General features: G+C 44.2%; 1 protein-coding gene across 3 annotated transcripts in view; it reads right to left on the reverse strand.

Moving 5' to 3' along the window:
* The window catches only part of PRRG4 (proline rich and Gla domain 4), a 29,297-nt gene extending 25,909 nt beyond the window's left edge, over nucleotides 1-3,388 (reverse strand). The window contains exons 1-3 of one of the 3 annotated variants that reach the window (XM_030200654.1): nucleotides 2,983-3,388; nucleotides 2,534-2,642; nucleotides 506-627 (exon numbers count right to left, since the gene is read on the reverse strand). In XM_030200654.1, coding sequence (XP_030056514.1) covers nucleotides 506-627; nucleotides 2,534-2,565 — 154 coding nt within the window. In that variant the 5' untranslated portion in view covers nucleotides 2,566-2,642; nucleotides 2,983-3,388. Of the gene's footprint in view, nucleotides 1-505; nucleotides 628-2,533; nucleotides 2,944-2,982 lie in introns of those variants that run through there. The other 2 variants (XM_030200657.1, XM_030200656.1) reach the window with 2 other exon arrangements.
* Between the last annotated feature and the right edge of the window lie 12,827 nt (nucleotides 3,389-16,215).

Genomic DNA, 16,215 nt, shown 5'->3' on the forward strand with positions numbered 1-16,215 from the left:
CCATTGCCGACAGCTGTCTGTCATGCAGGTAACGAGTTGATTTGGAGCATCTACCTGGTCTGTAGGGGCCAGATCTCTTACTGGTTGGTGGGGGATCAAATACTTATTTCCCTCTGCAGAATGCAAATAAATTCATATACTTTCCACAATGTGATTTTCCGGATTTAATTTGTGATGTGCTATCTCTCACTGTTACCAATAACCTACCCTTCAATTATGGGCTGCTCATGTCTTTGTCAGTGGGCAAACTTACAAAATCAGCAAGGGATCAAATACTTATTTCCCCCACTGTATATATAATTCCTTTCCCTTTCCACCCCACTAAAATACTCGTGTGCTAATATACATCACTGCAACAGCATACACAACCTTTAAGTACTGGTTGTTTTAACCATGACAAAGTTTTAGGACCTTTTTAGTAAGCTTTTGCCTATTCCTAAGTAAATCAGGCTGGAATCCCACAGCTCAGCGGTGAATCTCACTTTCATGGAAGAAGAGGGGGTACCTTCATTTTCTGAGTCCATTGCATGCTTTTTAGTCATTAATTTCCTTGTAGAAGAAGGTGAACCAGGAACGAGTCCAGGAAACTGGCAAAGTACCATCAAGCGCATGAACATAGTTTGGAACCTGTGAAATAACAGAAAGAAGCTACTGCATTTATCTATTTCACATACTTACTGACCACCTTAAGGCACTGATAACAGTACCAAACAAAGCAGTGCACATAAATAAAACATAAAACAGAATAATATGACAAACAGATACCTAGCAGAGTCCCTGGCCCAGAGTTAGTGAAAACAATCATCACTCCACAAAGCAATCCTCCACTCACGTCCCTCGTTCTGAAGCAAGATGCCATGGTTTCAGCGTCTTTCTGAAGGCAAAATAATTCCTAACTACATTTACGTGGTGATGAAATGAGTTCTGCACTCCTATGGAGCAAAATGCATGGGAGAAGCACTGTTCCCTACTACTACTTATCATTTCTATAGCACTACTAGATGTACGCAGCGCTGTACACTTGAACATGAAGAGACAGTCCCTGCTCACAGAGCTTACAATCTAATTAGGACAGACAAACAGGACAAACAAGAGATAAGGGAATATTAAAGTGAGGATGATAAAATAAGGGTTCTGAACAAGTGAATAAGGGTTAGGAGTTAAAAGCAGCATCAAAAAGGTGAGCTTTCAGCTTAGATTTGAAGGCGGCCAGAGATGGAACTTGACGTACATCATATTGAAGAGTTTTCATTTTCTCTTGAATTTGCTGTATCTGACCAGAGTGGTCCTTTTAAATTCCCTCTATTGTTGCAGAAACTAATACCACAGTGACTCTCAAGCCAAAAGGTTTGCACACCCCAGGATCAAACCTGGTTTAAACCAAATTGGAGTGTTCTTAGGCTGAAAGGTCAGCAGTCCTCTGGTTTCCATGAGGTTTGTTCAGTATCTTTTCTAGACAAGCCTTATAAAGGGTATTGTGACCTACAAAACCTCCGGTTTGCTCCAGGACCAATAGATCTCCTAAAGCTCGTAATGGACATATAATAACTCTTCCTCTCTACGATTCCCTAATGTGTCTGTACACACGAACCTTATTCTACCACAACATTACTGTATTTGTTCATACCGGAATTGGCGAACGCCTTTACGGTACTATGTAAGCCAAATTGTGCCTGCAAATAGGTGGGAAAATGTGGGATACAAATGTAACAAATAAATTAAAATAAAATAAATAACTGCAACACTAATCATGTCTTACTTTTCTTTCTTGCAATTCATCCTTAGACAATGGAATTAAATATGAAGAGAACAAAAGAAGAAGTTTAAAGCAACCAGTGACTTCATATTACATTTAGGGGCTAAAAGAAAATCAGATGATACCATTTTATTGAACTAAATACATTTTTTTGACTAACTTTCAAAGGCCACAACCTTCTTCCTCAAGTCAGTAAGTTCAGTCACTATAGGTGCAGCAATATTGCAAATGTAACATTTCATACTATGATCATGAATAAAATAAACATATTTTGATCGTTCCCTCAACTGCTCTTTGAGCCATTCATCATAATCTTAACACCTTTTAAAACTCTCCCAATCTGGCCCCCATGCGGTTCTGACTACAGAGAAAAGTCAGCAGAGCAGGAAGCAGCAGATATGAATTCCTGCTCGACTTCTCCTGACAATGTGTAGGGGTAGGGAAACAGACAGACTTCTGCGGGCAGCAGGGGCTCTGGTCCTTCCACACCCCACCCAATCCTACCCCTCTCCTTTCTACCAGCAGCTGACTTACCAGGGCATAAATATGCCCTGGAAGCTATGGAATTAGCACATTTGTGAGGGCCCATCCTAAACATTTATGCCCTAGGCATGTGTCTAGTCTGCCAGTACCTTAATCTTGTCTTGCCTGAGAAAATAATGGCCATATAGTGTGCAAAAGGCATTGGACAGGCAGGTTCTGATACCCTCTGTGGACCATGAAGTGAGATATCTGAATGCACCTGCCTTCCTATCCTCCAGTGGACTTGCTACTCACCTACTTGAGAACCTCCTCTTAGTGGGTTCCATAGACAGAATCGCAAGCTGCAATGATTTCTATTCTCTCCAAGACTTTCCCTCTGCTTTAACAACTGAGCCTGAAAGAGCTGTAAAAAAAATAACAAACTGGCTGTAATTTCTTTCTCCTTTAGTTTCTAGCTAGAAACTGCAAAAGTCGGGAAATTGACAGCAGAATCAGTTCTGAGAAGTTTGCACATGCTGCCTGCAGGAGCCGGAAATGTGGACTTCGTAAGTTCGGCAGAAGACTACGTGCGATTAGGACCTAACCCCGGCTCTGGCCAGAGGATCCTGCTGCAGCACATTATCTAGTGAAAGCCGCTCCCTGGTCCCAGACGCCAGAAGGAAGAGAAGTCCCGACCCAATCGTAGGGCAACGTCGGGGATGAAACCCAAGGCGAACCCGGAGTGCAGATACCCGTAACCTCACCTTCTGCCCCCGGTCCCGACTCGATCTGCTTGTGTCCGGGTGCTGCTCCTACTGCTCTCTCTACCCAGGTGACTTCTCTCCTCCCGCAGAACTCAGGGAGGGGTGACTTCATTCTGGGAGCTGCCCAGACCTGCAGAACCGCTTCCTGCCTCGATCTGCTGGCACCGAGCCCAGCCAAGCCTTTGCCATGCAGGGCAGGAGCACCGAACCCCCTCCGCCGGTCCATCCAGGGTAGGGCAACCGAACCCCACCCCACCCCCAGCAACCTGGGTACCGGAGAACCGGATCCTCCCTCTCACCCATGTTGAGGCAGGAGCACTGGCACCCCCTCCGCGGGCAGGGGAACCGAACCCCCTCCATCAATCCGGGCACTGGAGAACCGGATCCTCACGCTCATCCGTGTGGGGGCAGAAGAACCAGTTCCCCCTCCTGCAATACTGAAGGTAGGAGCCGGCCGGGGACAGTGGAACATCCATGACCCAGCCTTATACCGAAAGTTGCATGGAGGGAGGGGTGGGGAGGGTCAGCCTGAGTCACCAGTCTCAGCCACCTGCAGCATCCATCTCTCACGTGTGAGGTTCACCTGCTCAGCAGAAAGTTGGCTTTCTAGTGCTGTGAAAAGATTGTGTGTTTGATACACAGCTAGGGCATCTAATATTTTCTTTTTGCATCCATCAACGGCAAAAATTTAGAACATATTCATGTAGAACCTCTAAGATTCTGCTCTATGGGGGTAGCAGAGACCCCTAGTGGCTTCACTGAAGTACTGCACCTGTATATACCCCTTCAGATTCTGGAACAAGGGTGGGGGTGGGAGGGAACCCTCTCCTGACCAGTAAAGTAATTCTAGCAGACCCCTTTTGGAGGGAACTTATGATTGTCTGGTATAAAAACGCCAGTAATTGTTGAACTTTTTGTCTTTGGCTCCTGCTTCCCTGGCTATCTACCACACAGTAAGAGGAAGGTCCTTGGAAAGCCCAGCCACTATACCTGGAGAAGTGAGTGGAAAACAGTGCCAGAGCTGCTGAGATTGCTGCACTAGCCGTCAGGTGTAAGCTGGAAGGGGGGAGGCAGCCCACTGCCACTCCTGAAGAGGAGGATAAAGAAAGAAGCTGTAGAAATAATGGTAAGTTTTAGGGATTTAAAGTGTAGCTGCTAATAAGGGAAAAGGGATGAGATTTGATATACTGCCTTTCTGTGAATACAATCAAAGAGATTTACATATTATATACAGGTATGTATTTTAAAACTGGGGCAATGGAGGGTTAGGTGACTAAGAGGGGCATAATCGAACGCGAACGCCCATCTCCATGGGTGTCTATCTCCGAGAATGGATACGTGAAGGGGCGGGACAGACCGTATTTTCGAAAAAGATGGGTGTCCATCTTTTTTTCGATAATACGGTTTGTGCCAGGCAAATGCATCGGATTTGTGCGGATTTGAGCTGGGCGGTATCGTTTTTCAGCGATAATGGAAACCGAAGGCATCTAGCTCAAAAATGAACAAATCCAAGGCATTTGGTCATGGGAAGGGCCAGGATTCATAGTGCACTGGTCCCCCTCACATGCCAGGACACCAATTGGGCACCCTAGGGGGCACTTGTAACAATTTTAAAAAAAGTAAAATACCTCCCAAGTCCATAGCTCACTTCCCTTTGGTGCTGAGCCCCCCAAATCCCCCCCAAACCCACTGCCCACAACTCTACACCATTACCATAGCACTTATGGCTGAAGGGGGGCACCTAGATGTGGGTACAGTGGGTTTTGGGGGCGGTTTGGAGTGCTCCCATTTACCACCACAAGTGTAACAGGTAGGGGGGGGATGGGCCTGGGTCCACCTGGCTGAAGTCCACTGCACCCACTAATAACTGCTCCAGGGACCTGCATACTGCTGTGATGGAGCTGGGTATGGCATTAGAGGCTGGCATAGAGGCTGGAAAAAAAAAAAGTTGTTAAAGTTGGTTTTTTTTTGGTCAGAGGGGGTAGTGACCACTGGGGGAGTCAGGGGGAGTCATCCCCGATTCCCTCCGGTGGTCATCTGGTCATGTAGGGCACTTTTTTGGGACTTGTTTGTGAAAAAAAAAGGGTCCAAAAAAGTGACCTAAATTCGCGCTAAAAACGCCTTTCTTTTTTCCATTATCGGCCGAGGGCGCCCATCTCTCCTCGGGCGATAAACACGCCCCAGTCCCGCCTTCACCACGCCTCCGACACGCCCCCATCAACTTTGCCCATTTCCGCGACAGATTGCAGTTGAAGACGCCCAAAATCGGCTTTCGATTATACCGATTTGGTCGCCCACGGGAGAAAGACGCCCATCTCCTGATTTGGGTCGAAATATGGGCGTCTTTCTCTTTCGAAAATAAGCTGGTTAGTGTCACAAGTAGCTGCAGTGGGAATTAAGTACAGTTCACCAGGATCACTGCCTGCTGTACTAACCACTAGGCTACTCCTACACTCCTAAGACAATGTTAGCTATACACCATTAACAAAAGTATAGGAATAGTAAAGCCATAGATGCACGTTAAGCCACAGTCTTGATTATACAAGTAGGCGACAGCTGTTTCTGACCCCATAACCCTTAGAAAGGATAGGGCCAGTGATGCCAATGGTGGCCCATCCCAAAGCTGGAAATTTACCACTGCTATGCTGGAGAATAGTGGAGGTTTATCTTTTGGGCCCCAGCGATGTCTAAAACCAGTTCTGGCAATTCCAAACACTGACATATTTTAATCAATAGATAGAAAATAAAATTCCTTTTTCTATTCTTGTCATCTGGTCATTTTATTTTTCTAATCATGTTGGTCCTAGCCTCTGGTTTCTGCTATCCTCTCTCTTAACTCTCTTGCCAGGGTCTCTTTGTCTATTTGGCATTTCTTCTCTCTCCATGTCCACCATCCATCTTCCCTTTGTGTCGCTATCCGACCTGTCCAGTATTTCCCATGTCCCTGCCCCTATCCTCCTGCCATATTGAGCATCCCTCCTCTCTGTGTCCACATTCTTGCCCTGCCCAGCATCACCCTTCTGTGTCCCTATTCCTCCCCACATGTCTATCATCCCTCTGTATCCCTATTCCCCCCCATGTGTCCAGTATTGTCCCTTTGTGTCTCCAGCCCCTCCCCAACTTGTCATCACCCCTCTGTATCCCTATCACTCCCCACATCCAGCATCTCTCCATCTTTCTTCCTTCCTTCCTGCCCCGCTCCCCAGGGTCCAACATTTCTTCTTTCTCTTCCCTTCCTCCTGCCCTTCTCCCTAGGAATTCAGTAAATGTTGCTCGTAGTGGAGTGCCTCAGGGATCGGTGCTGGGGCCGATTCTATTCAATATATTTGTGAGTGACATTGCCGAAGGGTTACAAGGTAAAGTTTGTCTTTTTGCGGATGCCACCAAGATTTGCAACAGAGTGGACACCCCGGAGGGAGTGGAAAACATGAAAAAAGATCTGCGGAAGCTAGAAGAATGGTCTAACGTTTGGCAATTAAAATTCAATGCGAAGAAATGCAAAGTGATGCACTTAGGGAGTAGAAATCCAAGGGAGACTCTGATAGGTATGGACGGGGAGAGGGATCTTGGGGTGATAGTATCTGAGGACCTGAAGGCGACAAAACAGTGTGACAAGGCAGTGGCCGTAGCTAGAAGATTGCTAGGCTGTATAGAGAGAGGTGTGACCAGCAGAAGAAAAGAGGTTTTAATACCCCTGTATAAGACGTTGGTGAGGCCCCACCTGGAGTATTGTGTTCAGTTTTGGAGGCCGTATCTTGCGAAGGATGTTTTAAAAAATGGAAGCGGTGCAAAGAAAAGCTACGAGAATGGTATGGGATTTGCGTTACAAGACGTATGAGGAGAGACTTGTTGACCTGAACATGTGTACCCTGGAGGAAAGGAGAAACAGGGGTGATATGATACAGACGTTCAAATATTTGAAAGGTATTAATCCGCAAACGAACCTTTTCCGGAGATGGGAAGGCGGTAGAACTAGAGGGCATGAAATGAGTTTGAAGGGGGGCAGACTCAAGAAAAATGTCAGGAAGTATTTTTTCACTGAGAGAGTGGTGGATGCTTGGAATGCCCTCCCGCGGGAGGTGGTGGAGATGAAAACGGTAACGGAATTCAAACATGCGTGGGATAAACATAAAGGAATCCTGCTCAGAAGGAAGGGATCCCCAGAAGCTTAGCCGAGATTGGGAGGCAGAGCCGGTGGGGGGAGGCGGGGCTGGTGGTTGGGAGGCGGGGCTAGTGCTGGACAGACTTATACGGTCTGTGCCCTGACAATGGCAGATACAAATCAAGGTAAGGTATACACAAAAAGTAGCACACGTGAAATTATCTTGTTGGGCAGACTGGATGGACCGTGCAGGTCTTTTTCTGCCGTCATCTACTTTGTTCTGTCCTGCCCCCCCCCCCCCGCACACCTATATGTCCAGTATCTCTCCCTTTTCCTCCACCCCCCAGACTGGTCCTGGCGTCATTTTCTCCCCCACTCCCATTCTCATCCGTCCCCTACACACACACACACACACCTGTGTGTCCAGTATTTCTCCCTCTTCCCCTGCAGATCATCATTTATCTCTCTTCTTCCCCTCCCTTGCACCTTCTCTCCCCTCCCTGATTCAGCATCTCTCTCGGCTCACTCCCCCCTCCCTTGCCCCAGGTCCTTTAAACTTTGTACCCTAGATCACTGTAGTAGGAGTAGCAGCAGCAGTTCTGAAAATAGGCTGCCTCTATCACCCTGTGGGACCATCCCTTTGCTGATCTCGCCCCTCCAGAAACAGGAAGCAGAATCAGAGGAGGTGAGAATGGCTTATGGACCTTTCTTTTAGGAACTTGTCTAAACCTTTTTTAAACCCTGTCAAGTTTTGGAATTTTTACAACTGGTCCATAACCCTCTTCATTCGAAGGGCCATATCCTGGATTTTGTTTTTGTACCTTCAGTGATTGATTCACCATGCGTGCCTATTGTCCAGGTTCAAGTTCCTTGGTCAGACCACATTTGGTTATATTTTCTGTTTCTTGATCAAAAGTATATAGGAATTGTTTAAAGCAGAATATAAACATACATGACAGATGCCTTTCAAAGGCCCCTGTTTTGGGGCTCCCAGTTCAGTTTGTCTTTGGTGATTCTGTCATTCTATTGTACTCTGAGGAAGTTATCATAGATGTTCATCTGACTACGAAATCTCAAATTAAGAAGGTTTTGGCTACATTTTACTTTAAATTTGATATCTTTACTGAGGCTGAAGCAATATTTGGAATCCAGCAATTTTCAAGCTCTTTTGCAAGCTTTGATCTTGCCCGCCCTTGTTTATCACACTGCTATTTATATTGGCCTTCCTGCTATTTATAGCTTCTGCAAAGTATGGCTACTAGGTTTATACTGGAGTGCTGTGGCTGGGCTCCTGTTACACTTAGTTTACATACACTTCAATAGCTTCCTGTTTTCCAACATTGGTGTATAGTATAAAACTAGTGCAGCTTGCTGCTGTCTAGGCATCTGCCCTGCAATGTTCTTCTCTTTGTTCTCCCAGCAGGAAGTTTTAAAGCTGCCTTCTTTAAATTTGTTCTTCCAGTGAAGGTATGGAAAAAAAGTTTTTTTTTTTCATGGTGGAACCTTGGATGTGGAATTCTGTTGCAGCTGAGCTCTGAGTTGTAGCTTATCTTTTCAAATTCAAAATAAATTTGCAGAGGGTTTCAGATTGCCTTTGGTTAAGATGTTTGATATTTCTGATTTTTTACCTATGTCTTTCTGTTTTATCTTATTTGACATCAGATTTGTTTTTATATTATTTCTGATGTTTACTTTGTTACCCACCAAAAGGATTTGGTGATTGGTGGTCTATAATTTTTTAAATACATAAATGAATAAATAATCCATGACTATCTGCCTGAAATTATAACACTTTTTAGTGTTCCATCTGATTCACATCAAATTGTCAGGCGATGTCAGGGGTCTACAAGGAATATGACAGGGCATCCAGTGTTTTTTTTTTTCACAAATATATACTTTGAAGTATCTGTATACAAATGCTGGAAGTCTAAAAAATAAGACAGAAGAGTTAGAGTATTTAGCACTAAATGAAGAGGTAGATATTAGCAGGCTTATTTTCGAAAGAGAAGGGCGCCCATCTTTCGACACAAATCGCAAGATGGGCGTCCATCTCACAGGGTCGCCCAAATCGGCATAATCGAAAGCCGATTTTGGGCGTCCTCAACTGCTTTCCGTCGTGGGGACGACCAAAGTTCACGGGGGCGTGTCGGAAGCGTACCAAAGGCGGGACTGGGGCATGCCTAACACATGGGCATCCTCGACCGAAAATGGAAAAAAGAAGGGCGTACCTGACGAACACTTGGACGACTTTACCTGGTCCTTTTTTTCTTATGACCAAGCCTCAAAAATGTGCCCTAAATGACCAGATGACCACCGGAGGGAATCGGGGATAACCTCCCCTTACTCCCCCAGTGGTCACTAACCCCCTCCCACCCTCAAAAAATATATATATTTTCCAGCCTCTATGCCAGCCTCAAATATCATACCCAGCTCCATGACAGCACTATGCAGATCCCTGGAGCAGTTTTTAGTGGGTACTGCAGTGCACTTCAGGCAGGCGGACCCAGGCCCATCCCCCCCCCCCCACCTGTTACACTTGTGGTGGTAAATATGAGCCCTTCAAAACCCACCCGAAACCCACTGTACTCACATCTAGGTGCCCCCTTCACCCACAAGGTGGGAAAATGTGGGATACAAATGTAACAAATAAATAAGGGCTATGGTAGTGGTGTACAGTTGTGGGGAGTGGGTTTTGGGGGGCTCAGCACACAAAGTAAGGGAGCTATGCACCTGGGAGCAATTTCTGAAGTCCACTGCAGTGTCCCCTAGGGTGCCCGGTTGGTGTCTTGGCATGTCAGGGGGACCAGTGCACTACGAATGCTGGCTCCTCCCACGACCAAATGGCTTGGATTTGGATCGTTTTTGAGATGGGCGTCCTCGGTTTCCATTATGGCTGAAAATCGGGGACGACCATCTCTAAGGTCGACCTAAATTTCGTGATTTGGGCATCCCTGACCATATTATCGAAACGAAAGATGGATGCCCATCTTGTTTCGATAATATGGGTTTCCCCGCCCCTTCGCCGGGACGTCCTGTGAGGATGTCCTCAGGAAAACTTGGGCGCCCCTTTCGATTATGCCCCTCAATAGGCATCTTAGAGACTTAGTGGAAGGAGGACAATCAGTGGGACACTGTGGGGCTCTTTCACAAAGGTGTGGTAGGCTCTAAGTGCATGCAGCGTGCGCCAAAATGAGACTACCGCCAGGCTAGCGTGCCCCTTGTAGTAATATCAGATTTGGTGTTTGCCATACCACCGGGACAAATTATTTTGTAATTTTCTACTGTGCACGGTGTTTCCGGCGTTAATCGACAGCAGCCATGCGCCGACCAGTCACTGCGCATGTAGCACGTGAGCCCTTACCACTAGATCAACAATAAATTCTCTATTCATACATTTTTGAGTTCTTGGCGTTTGTCCTGTGGAAGCCAAAGTCAACTCCCACACTGTTGTTGAGTCTTTACTGTTTATTCCACAAATGGAAAGAATGTCCTTATCCATCTTGGTTGTAATGTGTTGTTAAAGAGCATGGAAAGTTTTCTACTTATACATATCATTAATAAGAAAACAAATAAAAATAATCTATTGCACTATAGTTATCTTGGAAATTAAAAGTTAATAAACCTGTGAGACAAGTTTAAGTTTATGGCATTTGTGCCCTACTCGTGTTGATTTTTTAATTCAAGTAAATATTATGATAAGAACATTTTATTAGAAGGCACATCCGTCAAAAGAAGTATAACATGCTTTGAAGTGTGCATCCCTTGGATTATAGACAAACCCAGTCTGAGTCAAGAATCACATGTGTACTGCCATATTTACCACATGTGAAGAAAGTTAAACAGGCTGTTTTACATTATTGGGAAATGTTGAAAATGTATTCAGAATTCCAAAAAGCTCCACAGGAAGAATTTCAGGGATGCATTAGTACCGTCTCCCAGTCAGATTGACCAGGGAATCAGGACATTGTAGTACTTAATGAATCTGGGCATTTTGGGGTTTCTGTTAATGCGCTGAAGACTTAAAAATGCATATGCATCGGCGTCCCCTGCAAAACTCAGTGCCGGGTCCATTTCAAGTTTCTGGTAAGCAGTTTTATATGTATTTTTTTCATAAATTTTAGATTACAGTTTGTTTTTTTGACGAAAAGAAATTGTTGCCCTGAAAAAGCCCTTTTTATGGGTGAAACCAGTGGCTGGGGTTGGGTGAATGTGAATATAGGAAAGAAGTGAAATTGAGTTTTTGGATGTGGAAACTGCACTGAATAAATTTGTGATGTCCAAAATAATGTGATACGTGGACATTTTAAAGAACTATCATACAGAGAGAAGTGCTCTTTTGACATATTTGGAGAGATATATATACAGAGAGGAGCAATGAAAACTAAAGCCACTTCAGTTTGTTGAAGAAATTGTGTATCACTGGCGGGCTATGGTAAATGAGCCCCACTTTGTTGGGATATTATTTTAAAGAAAAGATCTTAGACTCAATCAAGATAAGAATAAATGAAGCTCACAAATAATTGAATCTAGCAGCCTTATTTTCGAAAGTGATGGGCGCCCAGATTTTGACCCAAATCTGGAGATGGGCGCCCATCTCGCAAAGGCGCCCAAATCGGTATAATCGAAAGCCAATTTTAGGTGCATGCAACTGCACTCCGTCACGGGAATGAACAAAGTTGACGGGGGCGTGTCGGAGGCGTGGTGAAGGCGGGACTGGGGCGTGTTTATTGGCCGAGCAGAGATGGGCGCCTTCGGCTGATAATCAAAAAAATTGGCCGTTTTTAGCATGAATTTAGGTCACTTTTTTTGGACCCTTTTTTTTCATGAACAAGTCCCAAAAAAAGTGCCCTAAATGATCAGATGACCACCCCTGACTCCCCCAGTGGTAACTAACCCCCTCCCACAAAAAAAAACACAACTTTAACAACTTATTTTCCAGCCTGTATGCCAGCCTCAAATGCCATACCCAGCTCCATCACAGCAGTATGCAGGTCCCTGGAGCAGTTGTTAGTGGGTGCAGTGGACTTCAGGCAGGTGGACCCAGGCCCATCCCTCCCCTACCTGTTACACTTGTAGTGGTTAATGTTGAGCCCTCCAAAACCCCCCAAAACCCACTGTATCCACATCTAGGTGCCCCCCTTCAGCCATAAGTGCTATGGTAATGGTGTAGAGTTGTGGGCAGTGGGTTTTGGGGGGGGATTTGGGGGGCTCAGCACCCAAAGGAAGGGAGCTATGGACTTGGGAGGTATTTAACTTTTTTTTTTTACTTTTTACAAGTGCCCCCTAGGGTGCCCGATTGGTGTCCTGGCATGTGAGGGGGACCAGTGCACTACGAGTCCTGGCCCCTCCCACAACCCAATGCCTTGGATTTGTTCATTTTTGAGCTGGGCGCCTTCGGTTTCCATTATCGTTGAAAAACGAAACTGCCCAGCTCAAATCCGCACATATCCGATGCATTTGCCGGGAACAAACCGTATTATCGAAAAAAAGATGGGTGGCCATTTTTTTCGAAAATACAGTCTGTCCCGCCCCTTCACGTACCCATTCTCGGACATAGATGCCCATGGAGATGGGTGTTTGCGTTCGATTATGCCCCTCTAAGTGTGTACAAAAGTACAATGGAAATGTCTTTGGGGGAATGATTTAAATATACAGAAATGATTTAAATATTTGTTTTCCGACTATCCAGATAGTGGAAGGGCAACAAATGGAGAGGACATGGGTAGAGCTGGCAATTATCCAATTAGTTGTAACCAGATAAGTATCTGGATACTGTTAGGAGTGAAAATCACTGTCCTGACTTTATCTGTGTAGCGGTTTGAGGGGTCCTTTTACTAAGGTGCGCTGAAAAATGGCCTACGGTAGTGTAGGCATGTGTTTTGGGTACACACAGATCCATTTTTCAGTGCACCTGCAAAAATGCCTTTTAAAATTTTTTGCGGAAAACGTACGTGCATCAAAATCAAAATTGGCGCGCGTCCATTTTGGGTCTGAGACCTTACTGCCAGCCATTGACCTAGCGGTAAAGTCTCACGCGATAACTGGGCGGTAGTGACCTAGGTGCATCAAATGCAACTTGGCACATGTCTGATACGTGCGTTCAAATATAAAAATTATTTTTTGGACACACGAATCGGACATGCACCAAAAATGAAATTGCCACAAGAGCCATGTGGTAGCCGGGCGATAACTCCATTTTGGCGCACATTGGGCGCGCATAGACGCTTACGTGGCTTAATAAAAGGGCCCCTAAATTTGCTGCTTTTTGATGCATAGCTACATAACATTCAGTGCCAGTCACAATCTGGATTTCTTTTTTAGACTGTCTTGATCAAGGTTCAAGGTAACATTTATTTGATTGTCCGCTTAGGGTCAGACCATCAAAGCGGATTACATACATTAATATTAAATGAGAAAAAAAGGTTACAATCTGATAGAAGTAGAAGAAAATATAAAACAGCATGAAACTGCTGCATTCCAATAGACCCCGGCATAGACGGTCGGTGATCCAACTATTTGGGGAGGCTAAAGGGGGTGGGGCCAGTGGCCCCTACAGCCATAAGTCTGACTAAACGCAGAAACAAGAATAAATAAAAGGGGAGGGAAGGAAGATGCTGGACCAGAGTGCAGAGATGCTAAGGGTGGTCCATCCCAAACAGTGAAAAATACCACCCTAATTAGTGAGATTGAAGGCTAGCAAATGAGGGTTTTTTCACAGTTCATTCAGTGTATACAATTTTAGTGAAGAGACTGAGTCCTAAGGAAGGGCTGCTGGTTATCGATAAGTAATGCCTTCATGTGCATATAAAATGGATTCAGACATCATAAATGACATATATTTCAAACTCAATTATTTCAAGCACTTACCAACACTAAACCACATACACATCTATGGAACAATTCAAAATCAAATCCTGCAAAATATTGTAAAACCATGTCTAATGTTATGACAAAGTGTTGCTTTCACCTCAGAAAAGGCCAACACACAATCCCTCCACTGCAAAACACTATGCACTAACTTGTGCAAACACACCATAACAGCACTAACTCCCAGGACTCAAAGCGGAGCAACCTTATGCATGAAAAGGCAGCACTGTAAATATTACACTGGGAGGGCCCTAATACACCAATACACCACCCAATGAGAAAACAGGACTGCAACAAGGTCTCTACTTAGAGACATGCTAGCAGAATACTGCACCTTGGTCCCATACTCAAAACACAGACAGACCCTCAACAATATAAAACAAGGGACCACAGATCAGTAATAGAGATATGAAGGCAAAAATACTGAACTGGAAACCTCATGAAACCACACTCTGCATGCAGCAATACTACAAATATAGAAACAGAAATCCAAAAGATCAGAATGCACATTTCCAACAGCTAATATAGCAAAACAGTGAGGATGCCCTAGAAAGAGTCAGAGTAGTCCAAGGATCACTGCAAAAAACTTGTAGTGGGCATTAATAAAGCACATTTTTTTTCAACAAGAAGTACATTTCAAAATGCAAACATCCAATGATTACAAAACAGTGGACTCAATAGAGCAAAGAATCATCACGGCGGAGGCAGAGCCCAGCATCGTCATCACCCATACATTGTGTGCTCAGCGTAATTACCTTCATTTACTCTACTGAAGTTCATGAACGTGTGACATCAAGGTTTTCAATTGGATTATATTTATTTATTTATTATGACATTTCTATCCCGCATTTTCCCAAGAAAGCTCAGGTTCAATGCGGCTTACATAACAAACTAAGAAGAAGCATTACAAAACAATATTAATACACAAATACAGCTATTAAAAACAATTCTTTTCATATTAGCTGAACATAGATCTAAAAAAGTGGGCTTTTAAATAAACGTCTAAATGGCATATAATCAACTGTCTGATATGCTTGGTCAATGAGTTCCAGAGTTTGGTAAGAAAAATTAGCATTATGGATAGTTTTGTAGGTTGTTTTTATAACTTGGGAAATGTAATATGAGATATTCTCTAGATAATGAGGTGGCGTTTCGTGATGATAACTTAATGAGATCTATCTTATAAGATGGCATATAAGAATCTGATGAGCAAGAACACAGAGCTTAAATGAAATTATTTCATTGATAGGTAACCAATGTAGATCCTTAAGAAGAGGAGATGCTTTAACGTAATGCAGCGGTCTAAATATAAGGCAGACAGCCGTGTTTTGTGCAGTTTGTAGTTTTCTTAGGAGACTCTGCTTAATAGCTGCATAAATTGAATTGCAATAGTCAAATTTAGAGTCCTGTTTACTAAGGCATGTTAGCATTTTTAGTGCGTGCTAAAAATTAGTGTATGCTAATGCTAGAGACACCCATAGGAATATATGTCTACCTTTGCTATCTGAGCATTTCATTTTTCTATTCGCTTTAGTCCTAGGGTCTCTTTCCTTCTTTTCTGTGTTTTTTTCCTGTCTTTGAAGGGTCTTCTGTCCATTTGACATTTCCTCTCTTTCCATGTCAACCATTCATCTTCTCTCTGTGCCCCATCTGTCCTGTGCAGTATCTCCACCCTTTCTCCCTGTCTCTATCCCTTCCTCAATGTTCAGAATCTGTCTTCTAGTACCCCTATTCTCTCCTTTGTTCAACATTTCCCCTCTGTGTGCCTACCTTGATCTGTCCTGCATTCTAAAATGTCATATGAACCCCAAATGAATGCACTTAGTAAAAAGTTCTTTTTTTAGTCTAAATTAAGAGCTATTAGATCTTCAGTGTCCCAGCGCAGTTTCAGAACTAACAGTGGCACATCAAAGCAGAAAACAAAACCACAAGGAGCCTTCAAGATAGGGAGCATCAACTCAGGTTTATTGGACAGACCCGACATAGTCTGTGTTTTTTCGGCAGAGATCTTAAGACAATGCAGAAATATTAAAATTTGTCATGAAACAGCAATATAACACAGCTCAATCTGAAGATGCCAACAACAACAAAAAAAACCACCACAAATGCAGCTGAATTTGAAATATCAAATAAAACCGCTTGAGTGCAAAGCCGGGAACTGGCAGAGTAATGACTTGAGAACTATAGTCCAGGCAGTGCTGCTTCCCCAGCTGGATTATTGTAACTCTCTTTATAACGATGTTTCCGCTGGGTTGCAAAGGCGC

Source organism: Microcaecilia unicolor, chromosome 4 (genome assembly GCF_901765095.1).
Source record: "Microcaecilia unicolor chromosome 4, aMicUni1.1, whole genome shotgun sequence".
In the NCBI taxonomy this organism is placed as follows: Eukaryota; Metazoa; Chordata; class Amphibia; order Gymnophiona; family Siphonopidae; genus Microcaecilia; species Microcaecilia unicolor.